This window comes from Pipistrellus kuhlii, unplaced genomic scaffold, assembly GCF_014108245.1.
Source record: "Pipistrellus kuhlii isolate mPipKuh1 unplaced genomic scaffold, mPipKuh1.p scaffold_m20_p_23, whole genome shotgun sequence".
In the NCBI taxonomy this organism is placed as follows: Eukaryota; Metazoa; Chordata; class Mammalia; order Chiroptera; family Vespertilionidae; genus Pipistrellus; species Pipistrellus kuhlii.
The window spans coordinates 12,052,492-12,074,030 of NW_023425522.1; the positions used below are offsets into that span (position 1 = coordinate 12,052,492).

At 47.9% G+C, this 21,539-nt stretch overlaps 1 protein-coding gene across 9 annotated transcripts in view; it reads left to right on the plus strand.

Annotated features, from left to right (window-relative positions):
- Positions 1–18,812, plus strand: part of ANKFY1 (ankyrin repeat and FYVE domain containing 1) — a 63,156-nt gene extending 44,344 nt beyond the window's left edge. For 7 of the 9 annotated variants that reach the window (XM_036452325.2, XM_036452326.2, XM_045586667.1 and 4 more), the window contains 12 exons: positions 214–367; positions 927–1,095; positions 1,897–2,015; positions 2,661–2,817; positions 3,755–3,955; positions 5,637–5,813; positions 9,954–10,101; positions 10,559–10,649; positions 10,919–11,043; positions 12,584–12,730; positions 14,269–14,359; positions 14,884–18,812. In XM_036452325.2, the coding sequence (XP_036308218.1) occupies positions 214–367; positions 927–1,095; positions 1,897–2,015; positions 2,661–2,817; positions 3,755–3,955; positions 5,637–5,813; positions 9,954–10,101; positions 10,559–10,649; positions 10,919–11,043; positions 12,584–12,730; positions 14,269–14,359; positions 14,884–15,016 (1,712 nt within the window). In that variant the 3' untranslated portion in view covers positions 15,017–18,812. The remainder of the gene's footprint in view (positions 1–213; positions 368–926; positions 1,096–1,896; positions 2,016–2,660; positions 2,818–3,754; positions 3,956–5,636; positions 5,814–9,953; positions 10,102–10,558; positions 10,650–10,918; positions 11,044–12,583; positions 12,731–14,268; positions 14,360–14,883) is intronic. The other 2 variants (XR_004990447.2, XM_036452328.2) reach the window with 2 other exon arrangements.
- The last annotated feature ends 2,727 nt before the right edge of the window (positions 18,813–21,539 follow it).

The following is a 21,539-nucleotide window of genomic DNA, read 5'->3' on the forward strand; positions in this document are numbered from 1 at the left end:
CAGACAGATGGCAGGAGGGAGGGAGTGAGGGAGAGAGGAAAAGAAGCAAGGAGGTGGTGGGGCTTGGTTATAAAATAATCTTCCTGTTTGGGTTAAACCTGCAATATCCAGTTTAAAAACTGCCGGCTTTGAGAAGTGGAGAGGGTGTGTTTGTTGCAGTAAGAGGCTGGAGGAGTGGGGACATGCATTAACCAGGGCTTGCTTATTTCCCAGGCATGCACACGATCGCAGCCCAGCTGCTGGGCTCCGGGGCGGGCATCAACGACACCATGTCAGACGGGCAGACGCTGCTGCACATGGCCATACAGCGGCAGGACAGCAAGAGCGCACTCTTTCTCCTGGAGCACCAGGCGGACATCAACGTCAGGTGGGCTGAGCCTCAGCAGTGCCAGGTCAAAAGCATAGCCCTGTTTTTAGCACCTACTGTTGTCCTTGTTAGATAAGGGAGGAGACCAGGATCTGAAGTAAATGCGGTGCAGAAACCGGGCGTAACCGTACACTCCTGCTCTTTTTCCCCCACTTGCACTGTCTCATTAAAAAGGACAGTCTCAAATCACTTGAGTAAGAATTCAGTTATAACGAAGATCATTCCAATAAATGAGCTGTCAAAAAGGCTTGAAGGGGAAATATGTACAGTTAAACTTGCATTGTTTTGAGATGCTGTTAAAAGCAGCTATATGCCCTTAAGATTTCAACACCCTGGGATGTTGGTCCATTACCTTTTCTGTGACATAGACAGGCATAGCTATATTTTTTTAAAAGATCTGGGACAGATGCTATTGACATACAACTGAAAGGATATTAATTAATGTGAATGAATTAGTTTAAGGCCTACAGTGGATTCGGGCCTCTGGGACGCCCAGAAGGGCACGCTTTGTTGTTGGCTTTCACTACAAATGCTGGTTTTGATGTGCGTGTCCTAGCAGGACGCAGGATGGAGAGACAGCCCTTCAGCTGGCCATCAAAAACCAGCTCCCACTGGTAGTGGATGCCATATGCACCCGAGGAGCTGACATGTCCGTGCCGGATGAGGAGGGGAACCCTCCATTGTGGCTTGCGCTGGCAAATAATCTGGAGGATATCGCATCGACTCTGGTGAGTCATACTCAACTTTAGCCTCTGGTTACTCATGGGGATATTTTGTGTCAGAGATGGATTTGGTACCTAAATAGTGGCCACAAGGAGCAAGAGGTTTGCAAGGTAACAAATGGAGCCAAGGACGAGCCTTAAAAAATCACACTAGAGAAATGAGCAGTTCCGCATTGTCTCTGATGACCTGTTTTGTAGACTGCTTTTATCAAGAAAACTGCCAAGAAGCAAGGGTTTCCTCAGGAGTCTGCTCTGAGGTGGGTTAATCTGATGTGGGCTCCTCTGCCGTCACCAGGGTGACACATTCCCAAATCTCAGTTCTGTCTCCCTTGTTCAGAATGTAGCCCCCAAAACAGAGGTAGCTCTGAAGTTACTAGCTTTTTGAAGAGCCTGAAATGTGACAGTAAGGCATTGGCACCTGGGGGCTTTACCCAGTGGTTACTGACTTTACCTGTTAATTATAGGTAGGAGTTACTGGTGTGTGTGTGTGTGTGTGTGTGTGTGTGTGTGTGTGTGTGTATGCACGCGTCTCCTTTTCTAGAACACAGCTCAGAAGGGCATTAATTAAACATATCTCTCAGATTTCCTAAACACATCATCACTTCAGGGACTTGTGCACGCTTGCACAGAGCAGATTTTAATCATTGTTTGTAAACCTGATGAATGATTCAGATAAAAATCGTTATCAGTTAATTATCAACCGTGTCTTGCCTGAAAAATGAACCTAATGGTGTGCATAGAGCTCCGAGATGGTAATAAAAAGTTGGCCTTTTCCAGGCAGTGGGTGAGTAACGTGTTTTTCTGCAGGTCAGACACGGCTGTGATGCCACATGCTGGGGCCCAGGACCTAACGGGTGCCTTCAGACACTCCTGCACAGAGCCATCGACGAAAACAACGAGTCCACCACCTGCTTCCTTATTCGCAGGTCTGAGAAGCCTAAGTATCTCTTCAAATCTTTTCTATTCAGCAAGACTGTTGGCTACAGTCTTGTTGGCCGGACTCCCCTAATTACGGCTATCAGAGGGTCACTGTCAAGTTAAGTCAGCCAAGATATGTGACTCATTTGTGAGGAAAGAACCTTGAGTGCCCAGATCAAAGAATCTGCTGTCAGCCTCCTGCAGGCTGCTCATAGTCAAATCAGGCCAGTTTGCACAATGAAGCCAGGAGGCTAGGGGGTCAGGAGGGAAGCTGGAGACGAGAGGGCCTCTGCAGGACACCCCCCCCCCCGCAGATACATAAGCCATAATGGCTCCATAGCTTCTTAGTACAGGCTGTGTGGGAAGCCATGCAGGAAACCTGTAGAGGTGGTTTTAAACTTGAAGTGCTTGCAGCTCCCCTGGGGAGATACAGAGTTCTGCTGCCCAGGCTGTCCCCAAGACCTTTTACGGCAGAACCTGTGGGAGGGGGACCCAGACACTGACATTTGAGGCCAAGGCCAAGGACGGCAATCCTGGGGCAGAGCTTTTTGCTGGATTGGACAGGGCTGCTGCTGGAAGCTTATCTGCATGCCTGGAGGCTGGGTGGCAGCTTGGCACGTGGAGCCTTCCTTTCATTTCCTCCTCTTCTTCAGCGGCTGCGATGTGAACAGTCCCAGACAGCCCGGTGCTAATGGAGAAGGCGAGGAAGAGGCCAGAGACGGGCAGACGCCCTTGCATTTGGCAGCCTCCTGGGGACTGGAAGAGACGGTCCAGTGTCTTCTGGAGTTTGGTGCCAATGTAAATGCACAGGTATGGAGAGTTTCTCTTCTCCAGGGGGAATGCTGGTAACCCCAGAATTAGGGAAAAGCTCCTCTTTTGGCAAAGGGGTCTTGCAGATTCTCAGTCCCGGGTCTGCTTTACCACAAATGGGGCTAAGCTGCAGACAGATGAAGTGATTCTCTGTGTCTTACAGCCTGCCTAGTCACTTTAATGAGGTTTTCTTCTTTGTGCCTTGATCCTTCAACTTGGTTTAGCCTCCTATTCCGGCCAAAGATTTCCATTGAGAGTTCTACTCACAGGCTGCATACAGACAATCCCCAACTCATGATGATTGACTTAATGATTTTTCATCTCTAGGATGGTACACAAGTGATACGCAAGTGGTACGCATAATTTAATCAATTACATGAGATTGTGTTAGATTATTTTTGCCTGGTTGTAAGCTAACATAAGTGTTCTGAGCACATTTAAGGTAAGCTAGGCTAAGTTACGGTGTTCTATAGGTTGGGTGTGGTAAATGCATTTTCAATTTAAAAGGTACTTCATTTACGATAGGTTTGTTGGGATGTAGCACCATTGTAAGTTGAGGAGCATCTGGACAGTGTTCAGTGACATGTTCCAGGAACTCAACTGAGCGTCCCCAAGTCATGGTTCTTGATGCTTGTCGGCGCTCTAGCCTGTGAACATTGGTGTAGGTGGCCCTGTAGTCAGTCAGAGGAGGAGGGTGTTGCTTGGAGCTGAGGCTGACTGCAGAGCTTGTAAACAAGTGTGTGTGTGCCCGAAGGTCACTGGGACAGGATGGGGAATGACTTTTAGCCATCTTTGCTTGGCCTCAGAGCTGATTTCAAACACAGGGTGGCAGTATTGATTCTGAGAACCAAATTTGGTTTAAAAGTTATCCCCCTTTATATTTTCCCTGAGTTTTATCGTTCATTTGAAGATTGAAATCTGTGCCCTGTCCCTGTAGGATGCAGAAGGAAGAACACCTATTCACGTGGCCATCAGCAACCAACATAGTGTCATCATTCAGCTGTTGATTTCTCACCCTGACATCCTCTTGAATGTCCGAGACAGACAAGGGCTGACCCCTTTTGCCTGTGCCATGACTTACAAGAACAACAAGGCGGCCGAGGCCATCCTGAAACGCGAGTCTGGGGCTGCAGAGCAGGTGAGTGACCAGCACCCAGCCTTCTCTACAGTGTCCCGAGCAGGGCAGAGCCTGTTCCATGGAGACTAAACATATGTCTTCAGCCATATAAGTCTCTTCTATGTAAAGACATGGTTTTGAAATTATACTCCCCTTTCTTAAAACCTGACCATTTAGATGTCCTGTCAGTGCGGGATGAGGTTAGACTGTTCTGCCCTGTGTGTCGCCACATAATGGTGTCTCATGTGCACCTGAGGCCACTCTTGCATTTGCTTGGTTGCTTAATTGCCCTAGTAATGCAAATGTTTAAGAGATTGAAATTGAACTTGAGCTTTTGGCGTGATTTGTGGCAACTTTCAGTGTATTTTAAGGAGTTGTTAGCATTCTCTTAGCAGGCTCAGTTGTCCTGTTCGTTCTGGATGGTGAACTGTTGACCTGAAACAGCAGATTGGGTGGGAAATGACAGCAGCAATTGATCTGAGGTGGGAGCTGGGACAGGTTTGCTAGAGTCTCTGTTGAGCACTTAGGATACTGCCGAGATGTTAAGTAGCCATTTATGAAGGTACAATAGATGGAAATTTGGGACCCTGCAACAATCTCAGATAGTTGAAGAGTGTTGCTTGATGTTCAAACTTCTGTACGTTGTGTGTGTCTTCAGCATATCCGTAAGTGTGGCTGCTTCGTGCAGGTGTAACCTCACCATTGCTCATGTAAAATGTGCAAGAATGGACACGTTGCTTCTCAGTCTGGCACTGTTGACCAGAGCCCTTTGCAGGTACATGGCTGTGACATGGTGTACAGTGTGGAGATGTGTTAGGGATTTGGTGTGTGTGCAGCATGTCGGAGTCTCCCTCACTTCTCACTGAGCACTCATACTGACGAGGCAGCTCTTTCACAACTGCAGGACTCTCTGTAGTTTGATTTGAGTGAGCTTTTGTCTGCTTTACATTTAAAAAATGTATATATTTTATTGATTTTTTACAGAGAGGAAGGGAGAGAGATAAGAAAGCTAGAAACACCGATGAGAGAGAAACATCGATCAGCTACCTCCTGCACACCCCCCACCGGGGATGTGCCTGCAACCAATGTACATGCCCTTGATCAGAATCGAACCTGGGACCTTTCAGTCCGCAGGCCACGTTCTATCACTGAGCCAAACCGGTTTGTAACATATAACTGGTTTACATTTTGAAGCAAAGTCTGCGTTACACTGTTGGCTGCCTCCCCAATATGTACTGTCCTGTAGCTCTATAAAAGAGGAAACTTTCTGCAAGTTCTGAAGATTTGTTTGACTGTTTGGAGTCAGGCCGGCATGGCTGCTGTGGTGCTAGGATGCTGGGTGCCTGACTTAGCCAAAGCAAGGGGCTCCCAAAGTTCATCTCCACCCTTGCCTTCCCCTGACATGGCAGCGTGTTGGTGCCTTCCTTTCCCGGGACTTCAGGTTGTCTGTTTCTTGGCTTTCCCAGTCTAGCTCCTGCTGCGCAAGGCACCAGGGCAGTGGCTGCCTTTCCCAGCCCGCGAGGATGACGGTGCACACATGGGTATAGGCACACATACATCCGGTGGTTGGTTTGGGGTGGGGCCTTCCTGGAACTGAGGAAAGGATATACCATGACTCCTCCAGTGGTCAGCCCGCAGGTGCGCAAGGAGCCACTCTTGCATGGGGAGCCCATTCATATTTTGGTTCCTAATTTTTGCTCAGGTGGATAACAAGGGCCGGAACTTTCTTCATGTGGCCGTTCAGAACTCGGATATTGAGAGCGTCCTGTTTCTGATCAGTGTCCAGGCGAATGTGAATTCTAGAGTCCAGGATGCTTCCAAGTTGACCCCTTTGCACCTTGCTGTCCAAGCAGGCTCAGAGATCATCGTCCGCAATTTGGTAAGTGTGGCCGAAACATTACATGAAACATGCAGACAAAGCATGTGGTAGAGTGTGTATAGATCTCTCATTATAGGTGTTTTCCAGTTACTGCAAAAGGCCAGTGCACATTTGGGGAGTAAGTGTGCCAGGGAAGCAAGTGTGTTGGCAGATCCTAAGTCCCAGCGGGCTGCCTGGGCAGGCAGGTGCTGAATGAGGCCGTGAAGGAAAGTAGGATTTGGGTGGCAGAGGCGGCGGGGGGAGCATCTAGGGAAAGGAGATCCCCTTCTGCTCGCCTGCTCTGTGTCAGGCGCTCTGCTGGGGCTTTCGATTGCACATGTTTGCGCTTGCTCTCTTTCCCCCTCTCTCTTTTTTAAAGTGAGGTATAATTAATTTATACATTAGTTTCAGTTATGTAACATATTGATTCGATATTTGTAAAATGATCACCACAATAAGTCTAACATCTGTCACCATATATAGTCACACAAATTTTTCTTTGTGTGTGATGAGGTCTTTTAAGGTCTTTTGCAGTTTTCAAATATACAATAGTATTAGTAACTGTAATCACCATGCTATGCATGGCATCCTGTGACTGACTTTCTAACTGTAAGTTTATACCTTCACCCATTTTGCCTACCACATCCTCTGGCAACTACCAAAATCTATTCTCTGTGTCTGTGAGCTTGGGGCATTTTGTTTTTGTTTTTTTAAATTCGACATATAAGTGAGATCTTAAGATCTTAATGATATTTGCCTTTCTTTCACTGACTTAATTCACATAGCATAATGCCCTCAGTGTTCATCCAAATTGTCACAAATGGCAAGATTTCATTCTGGTTTTATTGTTTTTTTGTAATTTTTTTTTTTTTTTTTTTAGAAAATATATTTTTATTGGTATTAGAGAAGAAGGGAGAGGGAGCGAGAAATGGAATATCATTGATGAGAAAGAATCATTGGTTGGCTGCCTCCTGAACACCCCACTGGGGATTGAGCCTGCAACCCAGGCACCTGTCCTGACCTGGAATCGAACTGTGACTCCCTTAAACAAAGGTCAATGCTCATTCACTGAGCAAATCGGATCATTCTGTTTTAATGGCTGAATAGAATTCCATTGTGTGTGTATATGTTGTATATTTATATAGTCTATATGTATACATTATATAATATATGTGTGTATACATACACTGTATACATACATGTTGTATATACATGCACACGTATCTTCTGTACCCATTAACCCACTGATGGACACGTAAGATGTCTCTGTATCTTAGCTATTGTGAATAATGCTGCGTGAACATAGGGGGCATTTCATCAGTCTGCCTGCCACACTGAGAGCCTAAGGAGGTTGGAAGGTCCCTTCACCAAGGTCTTGCTCTGCCTTACCAGGTCCTGAGCTTGCAGCCACAGGAGTAGGAATAGCAGATCTCCCAGTGACCACCCGGTCCTTCCTCTGAGAATTGGTACAGCTTAATGTTAGAATCAATTCGCATTGCATAAAACCTTTACCCAAACTCTCCCCCTTCCCCAGTTAACCAACCTAGGGTTAGCTATGATCCCTAGCACTTGTGACCATGAATACCCCTCTGTGGTATGTCCTATCTGGACCTATGAGTGACTCGAAGCCCAGAAGCTGGTTTGCCTGGGACTGGAAAGTTGGGGTGAGAAGCAGAGCAGCTAACCAGTGCCGGAGTTTCCCAGAGGCAGAGCGCCTGCACTCAGACAGGAACTAGGTGCCTCAGCCCTCAGGGGAGCAAACAGCTCTGACTGCAAACTGCAGATTCTTTTCTGTTAATAGCAAAGTCTGTGAAACTTTGTCAGAAAGTGGGTTATGAATTTCAAATACTAACCTAACAGATATTATCTAAAGGTCCTTCCTGCCTTTAATTCTGTTATGGTCTTTTTAAAAAAAAATAATGTAAAAGTAGTACATGCTCTCCCCGGCCAGTTTGGCTCAGTGGGTTGGAGCGTTGGCTCATGCACCAAAGAGTTGTGGGTTCTATTCCTAAGCAGGGCACATACCTAAGGTTTGGATTCAATCTCAGGTCGGGAGGTACCCATCAATGTTCCTCTCTCTCTCACATTGATGTCTCTCTTTCTTTCTTCTCTCCCCTCCCTCTCCCTTCCCTCTTAAGAAAAAATAGTGCATTCTTATTGTGAAAAACCTAAAGCATATAAGGATAAAAAGCAAAAGTATCTCTCTTGCACACTCAACTCTTCCTCTGAGTTTGGGGTGTGTGTGTGTGTGTGTGTGTGTGTGTGTGTGTGTGTGTATATATATATTTTTTTTAATATTTTATTGTGTTTTTTTGTTTGTTTTTTGTTTTGTTTTTTGCAGAGAGGAAGGGAGAGGGATAGAGAGCTAGAAACATCGATGAGAGAAGAACATTGACCAGCTGCCTCCCACACCCCCCCCACCGGGGATGTGCCCGCAATCGATGTACATGCCCTTGACCGGAATCGAACCCGGGACCTCTTTTTTTTTAAAATATATTTTATTGATTTTTTCTTTTTGCCCCCATCCTTCCCTTACATACATACCCTCCCTCCCATACATACCCTCCCTCCCCAGAGTTTTATGTCCATTGGTTGTACTTATATGCATGTACACAAGTCCTTCGGTTGATCTATTATCTCCCCCAGATCTTCCTCCCCTCCCCACTGTAATTTGACAGTCTGCCTGTTGCTTTACTGTCTCTACATCTGTCTCTTGATTCATCAGTTTATAATGTTCTTTATCATCCACAAATGAGTGAGGTCATGTGGTGTTTCTCTTTCATTGATTGGCTTATTTCACTCAGCATGATGTTCTCCAATTCCATCCAGGTTGCTGCAAATGATGAGAATTCATTCTTTTTTATGGCAGCATAGTATTCCATTGTGTAGATGTACCATAGTTTTTGGATCCAATCATCAGCTGACGGGCAACTAGGCTGTTTCCAGATTCTGGCTATTGTAGATTGTGCTGCTATGAACATAGGGGTGCATATATCCTTTCTGATTGGTGTTTCTAGTTTCTTGGGATATATTCCTAGGAGTGGGATTATTGGGTCAAATGGGAGTTCCATTTTCAGTTTTTTGAGGAAACTCCACACTGTTCTCCACAGTGGTTGCACCAGTCTGCATTCCCACCAGCAGTGCACAAGGGTTCCTTTTTCTCCGCAACCTCGCGAACCCGGGACCTCTCAGTCCGCAAGCTGATGCTCTTTCAACTGAGCCAAACCAGTTTCGGCTGGTATATATGTTTTTAAACACTTTCAGTTTCTATGTTTATGTGTGAATGTATATATATTTTTTTCTCTCCCCAAATGGATAATGCTATCATACTGCCTCCTAATTTGACTTTTTTATTTAAATATTCTAATATTTTATTTATTTAAAAAATATTTTTTAATTGATTTCAGAGAGGCAGGAAGAGGGAGATATAGAAACATCAGTGATGAGAGAGAATCACTGGTTGGCTGTCTCCTGCACTTCATACACTGGGCCCTGACTGGGAATCGAACCGTGACCTCCTGATTTGTAGGTCAACACTCAACCACTGAGCCATGCCAGCCAGGCTATATTGTCATTTCATAACTAAATCCTTTTGCAGTCTGGTTTCACTTTTTTAAATAATGGACATCCTTAATAGTGAACATTCATTGCAGTCTTCTGTTATTTTATGTACTGATGTTTACAAGTAGAAATGTCTGTGACATAAGGAATGCCTTTTTAAAATATATATATTTATATATTTTTTTTATATTGATTTTTTTACAGAGAGGAAGGGTGAGGGATAGAGAGTTTGAAACATCGATGAGAGAGAAACATCAATCAGCAGCCTCCTGCACAGCTCCTACTAGGAATGTGCCCGCAACCAAGTACATGCCCTTGACCAGAATCGAACCTGGGACCTTTCAGTCCACAGGCCGACGCTCTATCCACTGAGCCAAACCGATTAGGGCAGGAATGCCTTTTTAACATTTTGATGATTGTCTGTTTGTCCTTGGGGCAGGTTTTGCTGGCTTATGCCTTGAGTGTTTGTGAGGCCCTTTGCTCCCAGCTTTGCTAGCAGGACAGACTCCGTGGATGTCAGAGTCAGGCAGGCTTGCCCCCCTTGAGTGGGATCTTGGTTGGTTGTGGCATAGAAGCCGCTCATGTAATCAACTTCATCAGCTTCTTGCAGGAGCCAAAGTGAACGAATTAACCAAGCACCGCCAGACCGCCCTCCATCTCGCTGCCCAGCAGGACCTGCCCACCATCTGCTCGGTCCTCTTGGAGAACGGAGTGGACTTTGCCGCTGTGGATGAGAATGGAAATAATGGTAATTCCCAGTCTTTCCCCTTTGTCCAGTGCTGAGTGCCGTTAGCAAGCCCTCCATTCTAGGGGTGGAGGTGCACGTGCTTGTGGGTCTGCTCCCCCTCAGAGAGGCTGGCTGTCATAGAGCAGAGCATGGTAGGGAAGGCTCTGAGCCGGGCATCCAGCATGCCACTGTCCAGGCTCTGGGCAGCCTGCGATCCGAATGGTAACCCCTAAAGCCAGAAGTGGCTTCCTCTGAAACCATTAAAGCTCATTTTGGGGTAACTGTGGAAGCAAAAAGCAAAGTCTTGTAAGGTTGCATTTATGGCTCATTCTTGGGTGGTAAATACTGGAAAGGATGTGAGTGGACCATGGCTGCTCTATCTGCGTTCCTTTTAGAGCAAGGTTTGTGAGGGTGAGGAGCAGTCCAGATTTCCTGTGTGTGCTTCTCGGCTTGCACAGTAAGAAGCTCTATTCCCTAGCTCTTCATCTTGCTGTCATGCACGGTCGGCTCAACAACATCCGGGTCCTCCTGACTGAGTGCAACGTGGATGCCGAAGGCTTTAACCTGAGGTGAGTGTGCGAGTTCCAGAGCGGAGGCCAGTGCGCCACGTGCTCTGCTGCCCCTTGAAGCTGGCGGTCACTGGTGTCACACTGTGGCCCTGGGCCAGGCTTTGGTGCTCTGGAATTTTCCTTTTTGCATAATACTTTCTAGAAAAACTTTTATGACCTATTACATGCCCTTTGATTTGTCCAGCATCATAGAGTTCAGAAAATCCCATTTCTTTTCTGGGTGAAGGCAGTGGCAGATACATACCTAACTTTTCAACTTGCTTTGTCAGAGGCCAGTCGCCACTGCACATTTTGGGACAATATGGCAAAGAGAATGCAGCGGCCATCTTTGATCTCTTCTTAGAGTGCATGCCTGATTATCCTCTCGATAAACCGGATGCAGAAGGAAACACAGGTAAGTAATGAGCTGTGTGTGTGTGTCCTGCCTCCTGTGTTCCTTGCTTCCTGGAACAGTGAGAGCCCAGGCACACATGCTGTATAAACGGCAGTGTCTGGCTTCAGGCCCAGCACATGATGTGTATCTGCTATCTGGTGCTCCACAGCCAGACCCTTGTCCAAACAGGCCTGCCCGCCTGTTCTTGTTGCCCTCATGTACCTCTTATCTAGGCAGTGAGGGCCCTACCTAAGCTCCCAGATGCCTGGAGAGAAATAAAATATAAGCACCTCACAGATGCTTCAGAGGAGGAAGTGGGCTAGACGTGTGTTGACATGCTTTGGGAAAGCAGCAAGTTATATGCAGATAAGGGCTGATGTCTTATTGAGGGGGTTTGAAAGTAGGCCTCTCTCAAGTTGTTGCTCTAGCTACGAGCAATCGCTATATTAATTTGTGTAGCTTTCATAGTTTTTTAAATCAATCTATCTATCTATATATATATATATATCTATCTTGACATTCATTTTTCTTGTTGAACACCCACAATAATCCTATAAGGTAAGCAGTACATATAGTGTGTCCCCATTTTTCAAGTAAAGAAACAAAGATGAAACCCAAATCTCTCCTTCCCAGTGCAGGGCTCGCTGAGCACTTCCTGCTGCTGTGCCCCATTCATTGCCCTCAGGCCAGTCAGCGCCTCCATGGCGTTGGCAGTGATGCATCACCAAGGGCTGTCCTGAACCGTACCACGGGACCGAGCATCTTGTCATCAGACCTTGGCCTTGGGGCGAGTTCTTGGTCTTGATCCACACGGGGTTTCTAAGCCGGCAGTGGTGAGCCTGAGCTTCCGAGGAGCCAGGCCTGGGCGTGAGCCACTGGGCCCAGCACCAGCTCCAGGGAGCACCGTCTTCTGGGAGCAGGAGATGGGCAGGCAGGCCCTGAAGTGCACAGCAGGCCTGACTAAGAACCTCGCTGTCCTAGTCCAGCAGGTGGTTCTGGGTAAACTTTGCAAGTTCTCCAAGCCCATTTCTTCATTTGAAATAAAACCCCTATCTGACTGGATTATTTAGAGAATTAAGTGAAAGAATTTAAGTGTCTGGAAAGATAAGCAAAGGGGAGCTACTGTTAGCTGTAACTGTTAGTAAAAAGGGCCAGCAGGAATGCCGGGCCAGAGCCCGGTTCCCACTGGGCCTGCTCCTGTACAGAAGAAGGGTTCCAGGGGAGAAAGAACTTTCTGGAATATGTTGCCCACACGGACTTTTTCCTGTGTACACGCCTCTCAGGTCTTTAGATTGAGTTACACTGTGTGAGAGAGCTTTGTCCTCCTGGCGTTTCATGCCAGGGGAAGGCGGCAGAGACTGTGTGCTTTTCCTTCAGGGACTGACCCCCTGTAGTTCTCGCAGCCGAAGCTGGAGCTGCGCTGGTGTCCCCCGGCTCAGGGCCGGGTCCTCGGTGAGAGTCTCACTAGCCACAGGGCTGCTCATACCCATGGGGCTGTCCTACCCCCAGCTGCCTTCTGCCAGCCCTGTGGGAAGTAGCCCTACTGTGTTTTGTCTTCCAGTGCTGCTGCTAGCGTACATGAAGGGGAATGCCAACTTGTGCCGTGCCATCGTCCGATCTGGGGCTCGCCTCGGGGTGAATAATAACCAAGGTGTCAACATTTTCAACTACCAGGTTGCCACCAAGCAACTCCTGTTCAGACTGTTAGGTGAGAGGCCTACTCCCTGCCCTTGGCCTGCGAGCACAGCGCAGTGCTGACTCTGGATGTATTGGGATCTGTGCATTCTAACGACTTGTTCCTGAGCTAGCCGTTCCGGGCACCGCACGGGACTTTTCTGTGTGAATGCCATGAAGGGCTTTGGGCCATGGTGGGAGGGTTAGAGACTGTTAGGCTCTTTTCAGTGCTCGCCTTGGGGCCCCTGCTGGTTTCCCACTCCCCTTGCTGCTACCAGAGCTCCCTAAGCTCCAGGCAGGTCCCCCTCCCCTTGGGTCCTGGCTGCTCATCAGCACCTTCATCCTGGGCTGATTCAGACTCTGCCTCCTTCAGAGCTGCTTCTGCTTTAGCCCCACTCGCTCTCCATCCGCTGTTTCTGTTTCCTTCTGTGAGGAGGAGCTTTTCACTCTCGATTATTCCACATTTGTCCATCCCCATTGATGAGGCAGAGAGAATCACAATGCTGTCAGCACCCACGGTGGACACAGCACAGGCTCATTAGCCCCCTGGCGTGGGCAGGGAACTGAGCTCAGAAATATTTGTGGCCCAGCTGGCATGGCTCAGTGGTTGAACAGCGACCTACGAACCAGGAGGTCAGGGTTCAGTACCCAGTAAGGGCACATGCCCAGGTTGCTGGCTCAATTCCCAGTAGGGGGCATGCAGGAGGCAACTGATCAATGATTCTTTCTCGTCATCGATATTTCTCTCTCTCCCTTTTCCTTCCTCTTTGAAATCAATAATATATATATATATTATTTTTTTAAAGAAATATTTAATAGCTATCAATTTTGATGTGATTTACCTAGGGTGACAAATCTAATTTGTAGCAGAGCCAGTGCTAAAGCTGTGTTTCTATGATGCCTGGTCTACAGTTTGCTTGCACTTGGTTGGCCTTTTAAGAGCTCAGAATAGGAGCCTAATGCAGTGCTGGCTGTAGAGGTGCCTGACAATGAGTGATTCGTGTGCTGCTTCTCCCTGTGCACTCCGGCTGCTGTGTACACAGCACTCAGGCAGAGCCTGGCGTACAGCTAGTGATCACTAAGTTAATACTCATCATCATTGCTATTATAACCCCCAACCCAAATCTCCACGGCCTCCGCAAACCCAACACCAAACCCCTCATCTGTCTCCTTCCTGCTCCCCGCCTCCCCTCGCATCCTGCTGCTGTCCACTCACCAGCTGTACAGATCCTTCGCACTCAGTTTCTCTTGCCTTTGTCTCCCCCCCATTCCCCTTACCATGTGGTCCCTGCCAGTGTTTCCAGCTGTGGTCTCTGCTCTCTCCTCACTGGGCCTCACACTCCAGCCATGCATTTCCCACAAACACTGCAGTTTTGCTCCCTGGATACCAGTTCCTTCTCCCAGCCTGCCTGGTGGTGCTGGCCCTCCATAGGCTCCTCTGTGAAGGCTCCCTGACCCAGTCAGAGTGTTGCTCTGCAGTGCGTTGTGTACTGTCTCCCTGCTCCTTCTGGAGCTCCGCATCCTGCCTGGCACATCGCTGTCTGACAGGAGTGTCTCCTGCCTGTGTTACAGATATGCTGTCCAAGGAGCCGCCCTGGTGTGACGGCTCCAACTGCTACGAGTGCACTGCCAAGTTCGGAGTCACGACTCGCAAACATCACTGGTGAGCCCCTGACCAGAGAAGTGAGGGGACTTCTGCTGTTGTCACTGCTTCTGCCTTTTTCCATAAGCCATGACCTTGCCAGGGCCCTGCACGCTCCTGGGCAAACTTGACCCAAAGGAGGGATGTAAGGGGAGGACTACACACCTATGATGCAGGGAGGGCAGGGCATCCGGACCGGTGTCTTTCCTGTGAGTGCTGGGCTCGCAGTCCCAGGGAGCCTGCCGGCCTGTGTCACCTTTGCCAGGCTTTCTGCTGTGGCAGAACCGAGCCGACTTACTGCCTCTCGGAAGATGAGCTTCCCAAGAATGAGGGGCTGTTTCCAGGACAGCGAGTTGGTTCTTTGGCTGTTTGTTGCCGAGTCTCTCTTGATCTTTAAAGAAAGCCTTCTCCAGAATCACTGTAACGTAACGATTGGCTGGAAGTTTGTTTTCATGGACAAAGGTGCTTGGATAGAATTTGGCTGCCAGTGTGGCTGCCCCTGCTCCTCAGTCCCCCCCTCACACTGTCTTTCTTTGCTTCCACAGTCGTCACTGCGGACGTCTTCTCTGCCATAAATGTTCGACCAAGGAGATTCCCATTATAAAGTTTGATCTGAACAAGCCTGTGCGAGTTTGCAACATTTGCTTTGATGTACTGACTCTGGGCGGGGTCTCTTAGTGAGCCCCCGGGAGGGTCCGGGCCGCCTCCCCAGTCTCTCCCAGCAGCTGCTCTGCTCGCCTGGCCGACTGCAGAGCAGGAGCCGGCCGGCGTCTTCCTGCGGCAACAGACTGGAGCCAACGATTAAGGACCATGTGTGATAGATCCCATTTCAGGTGACTCTGTATGATTGTCCGTGTGACTGTGACCGAGTTCACTAGGAGTCTGACTAATTGGGCCAGGCCACCAGCCTAAGTGGTAAATGTGATAGGAATTAGACCCCATTCTGCTAGCAGCATACAGGAACACTTCCAAGAACCGTCCTCCCACCCAGTAGCCTAGTGTCCCATCTCGGAGCGCTCACCAAGTCTTCCTGCCTGGGTGGCTCACGGGTCGGCTGCTCCAGGAGCGCTGGCCTTACTCCAGGGTAAGTGGCCTTGGACCTTCCTGCACAGTGTTTTCATAGAGATTATAGGATCCTCTTGCCCCGACGTCTTTTTTTTTTTTTTTTTTTAATAAAGCTAAGCTGTGTTTATAGTGAGCTACCCCTTTTTAAAAAGGTGAAATCTTTCTAAACAGGGTTCACAATGAGAGCTGGGAAACCGTGGCCTTAACAGCTGAGAGCTTTACCAGTATTCACGCTACTCGGTGTCAGCAGTGCAGTCTGGGCTCGGCACCTCTTGGGAGCCCTCTCCTCTCATCCTGCTGTGTCCTGTCTGTGGAGTCCTCGCTCTGCCGAGGAGTGGTGGGAGAAATGCACTTTTATTGTGCTGCACTTTTTATATAGCTGCATTATTGGTGATTCCACTTCTAAAATCCATATTCAGAAAATACACCCATGCATCCGTGATTCTAGTGATCAGCTTTGACTGGACCTCTGCTCACACTAAGTCTTAAAGGGAAACTCCTGCAGAGGTCCATTTGGGGCAAAGGCACACAGGCCAGGGGATGAGAAGGGGATCTCCAGCCTCAGGTGGAACGTCCCATCTCCTTGACATGAGTGCTTCTTGCTGAAACTGCCCCTAGTTGTGCTGTGAATGCTGTTGGTCCCAGGTGCCAGTTCTGTGTAGCTTACCCTGCCCCGAAAGACCCGCAGCTGAGGGCCCTGGCCAAACGTGTGTGACCTGGTTTTGGAAGTCTCTGGCTTGAATGTTGAATTGGACCTTAGTCTCTGCTTTACATATATTAACCCTGAGGTGTTAAACATCTTTTCAGGGTTTGGCCAGTTTTTTAAAAAGTACACATTTAGAGAGAAACTTTTACCACTGCTAAAAAAATAAAAATAAAAAAAAGACAACTCTGATATGAACAACATGTGTTACACAGTTATACTCAGATTAACAATCTGTTATACATACTGATTTTTCCGACATTTAATAACCACTACATTTTTTTATTTTGCATTAATGAAGTATGATATATGTGTAAAGGGACTAAATATTTTTTGCAACAGTCTGCTTGTTTGTTTGTTTTGGATAGTGGTATGTCCTCTATGTTGCTGTAGATTTATACATTCGATTACCTAAATGTGTGTATAAGATGAACTGATAAACCAGAGTGCTACTTTTTTTTTTAATATTTCTGTGATTTATAAGATATATATGCTTTCTATGTTAATACGAGCTTGTGCACAATGTTTAAAAGGAAAATGAGAAGAGTTGGGGACTAAAAGTCTGACATGTTTCATATGGAATTTTTATAGAAAAACGAGTCTTGGCCAACATGTGACCGTGTGAGGCACGCGCTCCGTTTCCATCTTCTGTGGTCTGAGAGGGCCACACGGAGGCGGGCACAGCTGGCTTGATTCTTTAATTGTCAAGTAAGATAGTTACGCTCCCAGGTATGAATTGAGGTGGTTGGTCCTTTTTGTTTTAACATTCATGGTGGAGAGAGGAGGATGGGAATTCAGTCAGGGATGAGGCTGACTGTCCTTCCCATGCCCTGCCATACCAATTCCAATAACAATATTGCCTCTAATTGCACTTAAAATCATGTTTAGAATATGTTGAGTCTAGGGATAGCTATGGTACGGAGCAGCCGCGAGTCGGGAACATTTTGTGAGTTCCGCATTGGCAGTCTTGTAGGCCTAGGAAAAGCACCTTTCCCCAGACTAGCACATCTCCCTGACCATGCCAGCCGTCACTGGGCTCTGCTCTGCAGGTCCCGTGAGTGGCGGCTGCCTGGTGGGCCTGTCCCATTCACTGCCTGGCTGGGACTTGACCCCTCTCAGTCTCCTTTGTGCTCTCCAAGATGGCAAGTCTTGGCTACAGAACTCCCTGGCTGTTCCTGTTAAATTTAATTAGTAACCTAAATACTAGTAGCAAAAATTAAATTTTATTCATTTAGAAAGTTGCCAATTGTAAATGAATATAGCAGGAATAAACTTTACTGAAGTATAATTTGCTGCATCAATCAACATTGTTCTGCTGACTTAGCTTTTTAACTGCCTCGTGCTCATCACCAGATTTATTATACAGTGTGTTCTTAACAGTTGTTTTTAAAGACGAAGGTACAGACCATGTGCTATATAGGAATCCAATGCCTAAACTAACTTGCTATGATCCTCTAAGACAGAAATTTCGCACAAACTTAAGTGCCTACATGTAGGACTTTTTAACTTTCAGTTACGTTTCTAGTGGTATCTCATTGAATGTGTTAGAACATGTGTTCCATCTGGAGTTTGTTGCCTGTGCATTGTCAACCCCAATTACCCATTTAGTCGAGGCTGGATTAGACTGCTCAGTTCACCTGCCATGTTCTCTCCAAGAGTGGGGTCCCTGTGACTGTTAGTCCTCTACCTCATTTCTGACCGCCCTGTTCAGCTTCCTCACTCTTCTCCCTGAATGGGGTCCCTGCATGGAACTCGGCGTGCTTGTGGGATCCCCACCACTCCCAACTCATGTCTCCATCTGCTGTATTGAACTGTATTGTGCTAATCTTATCTATAGGCATGAAGTGGAGGGAAAGTCTTGGGGGGGAGAGAGAGCTTTGATCTCCAGGTAGGTTTCTTTAATCTGGAGGGAACGAACACTGTTGAACTATGTAATGTGTAGACATGAAAGGAAAATCATCCCCAGGTGACAGCCTGAGCAGTTACATGTAACTCCCGCGAACAGACCCACGTGGAGTTCACAGATGGAGACTGTGAAGGAGCTCCTGCAACGAGCGTTCTTCCAGGACCTGGGATTGCTTCTCTCAGGACGAGCCTGGAAGATCTGGACACTGCAAGCCCAGCCCCTCCTAATCTGGAGCAGCAAAGCTCCCCTCCCAGCTGGGGAGAGGGGGTGGCGGAGAGGAAACAACTTCCAAAGAGGTTTGGAAGCCACATTGTCCTTTTGTGGGAGAAATAGCGTGAAGAGCTGATCATGTGATATTACTAAACACTTATTAAATTCCCCGAAGTAATCATAGATGCCTTAAAGACATTTTTTGGAAGATCATTGCCTGTATATTTCCTTTTTTGTGTGGCATAAATAATGTAGTAACCTGTTACAATTGACAACATTGATTTTCTGTAGCTAGGAAGTCTCAAGTTGGTGGACTGCTTGACTGATGGCTTGTCCTTGGCCCATGTATAGGTTGGCTGTTACCAAGGGAGAGGGCAGTAACTGGCAGAAACTGCAGCCACACATTTGGGTTGATCACCTTGGCTTTCAAGCCGTAGGGGTGCTGTTCAGTGTGGGGTTATGGCATTGTATCAGACCATGGCGCTTGTCAGCATTGTTTCTTTGGAGTCCGTGTATGGAATGTATTTTTCAAATATTGATACTTGCATTTTCTGTAACAATTCCTTATAATAAAATGAGGGTAAATTGTGCATTTAAAGTGAAACTTTAATAAGACATTTGTAGTTACTTTTAATGCATAAGTACAAATAAGCATTAAAAACAAACACATTTTTAAAACTCCTGACACGTAAACTTCTTTAACAGTTACTCTGTAGGAAACTGAATTTCTAGCACTTTTCAGAAACACGTCGTTGAAGGCAGTCACAAAGGAGCTATTTTAGGCCTAATGACCAGCTGCCTGGATTTACTGTGCTCTTGGTCCAGCTTCAGCCCTTGGCAAGGTGTGTGGTCACAGCTGCAGCCTCTGTCACCCGACCCCACTGGCGTTCTCCAAGGGACTGGAAAATCCCCCTGGCTCCATCACTCAGGAGCAGCAGCTCGAGAGGATCCACCCACGGCGGGGTTTCTGCTGGTGCCGAGTGGATGGGAGGACTGACACTTGTTTCATGGGATGCTAACAAGGGCTAGGCCTTGCATATTAAACCTAGTGGCTGCAGCACATGTAGGGACTGTACAAAGCCAGTCGCTCATAGGGCCTCACACTCCCTTGAACTAATGTTCACCCTTTCTTTACCTGGCTCCCATTTTGCTTACCCTTATTTGGACCACCTGTGGGGAGAAACCTCATCCTCTGGTGGCTTTTCTGACATTTAATAGGAACTGTTAAGTGTTACTAGCCGCCCTGAAGGTGAACATTGGTCATACTATGTGAATACGAACAGGAACCAGGTATGTATCCACTTCCTCCCAATTTTGTCCAGCCAGGTAAGGCTTTAGTTCTGCTTTGTCAGTTAGCTGACAGTATTGGGCAAATGTGCCTTGGTGTCTAGGCCTATATAAGGGAAGTGACCCAGGCACTTTTTCACTTATAGGTTGTCTGGAGGAAGATGATAGTAGTGTCTTTCCTCTCATGCAAATAGAGCTGGTGTGCACACCGAGAGTACCCTGCAGTGAGGGCTGATGGGAGCAGTGTCTGGTGCCTGCTTGAATGTGGGGGCTCTGGCAGTAGGAGGTGCTCCCGAAGGTAGGGGTTCGGCCAGAATAATCTTGAGGGACGCTGCAGACTTTTGGACAGAAGCCCCAGCATGTCTGTGAGGCTCTATCAGATCACAGCTTGTCCTGGGCAAGCAAGGGATGGGGAGATGGTCTGATACGGCTTCCTTTGCTGTACAGTCATGCAGTGGTGAAGCTGTGACCAAAAAGGCCGGGCTCTTCAATCCTGTGTTTATAGAAAACGAATCTCAATTCAAAGGCAGATGTTACATTTCCTTCAGCCTGTTGGGGCAATTGCCCCACCTTTGCTTTCACACTGCCCAGTGGCAGAGGGAGCAACTTGGTAAAACACTCACTCTGCCACCCCATGACTGCTGTAACTGTTAGCAGGTGGGGGCAGATTGATGCCCCTTTCTGGTCTATAAAATGAGGCCCTCTCTGGGCTGGCCTAGAGGTTAAATGAGAACAGATCAAGTTTCCTGCCCAGCAGAGTTGCCCAACATGTATTAGTTTTCTTCTCCATTTCCCTCTGCCAGCAGGTCTTATTGCCTGAGCTGAACTTTCTGTGGTTTTCACCAGAGGAACTCCTCCCTCCTCCCTAAGTTTGCCCGGGTCCAGCTCTGTGGAGAAGGGAGAGGCATTTCCAGGAACCACTCACCTCCCATGGCTAAGCCTTTCGGACCATTAAAATGACAACCTGCTCTTGCTGAATCCTTTGAAGATCCCCCACTGACACAATCCCTGCCTTTCTGCTATACTGTAAGCTCCTTGAGGCCAGGAGCCTGGCTTTCCTCCCAACCTCCACTCCCTGGCACAGGTGCTTGGCAAGTATTTGTTGAATGCCCAAGGGCGATCAGAGCAGTGGCAGTGGCTTGGTGTTGAGATGCCTCAGGGGCTGAATGGAATGCAGAGCAAGGAAGGCCCTAATCTCAGCTCCCTGCTTCTGCCCCAGGGAGGGCACTGGCATGCCAAACTGTGGGAGTGAAAATAGCCAAGTTAACCAAGTCGGGACGAGAACCTTGAGTCCTAGGCTCGGCTCCACTGCTTTGTGTCCTTAGGAAGTTTTTGGACCTTGGCCGCCTCACCTCCAGAACGAGCTACCTGCACACGTACCATGTGCTCCAGGTCACAGGGGTACAGGACCCGGCAGCCCTTGGTCCCTGTTCTCAGCTGGAGTCCAGAGTGAGAGGCTGATGGGAAACCATGGTCACAGAACACAGGTTTGTTATCTGAGAACACCTGGAACCTGTGTTGTGGGAACGTGGAGGAAGGTGCATCTAAAGCCAGCTGGTGGGCCAAGGGTTAATGAAAGCTTCCACGAGGTGCGGTGTGGCTGAATTTCGGAGAGAAGAGGTGGACAAACTGAGCAGAGGAAGAGGGATCATTCCAGGTGGAAGGCGTGGCAGGCACACTGCAGTGAGTGGAGGCCGAGGGAGAAGGAGATGGAATGCCAGAAATGAACTGAGTGCCTACAGAATTGCTCAGGAAAGGCATCTGGACTAGATCCAAGGAGTGGGAAGAGCTAGAGGGAAGGGTCATGGAGGAGAGGCGGCTTTTAAGGAAAGGGGCCACCGGATAGAGCGAAGCCGAGTTTATCCTGCTGTTGATCAGGGAAGGGCAGAGGGATTGAGGGAGGGAGAGGTTAAAGGTTCAGGAAGGGCAGGTGAGGAAGATCCTGGGGTGGGAAAATGAGTCAAGAGCAGAGTCCGGTGTAAGGAGCAGGTGTGGCCACAAGGGTAGTGAACCATGAGACTGCCCTTGTT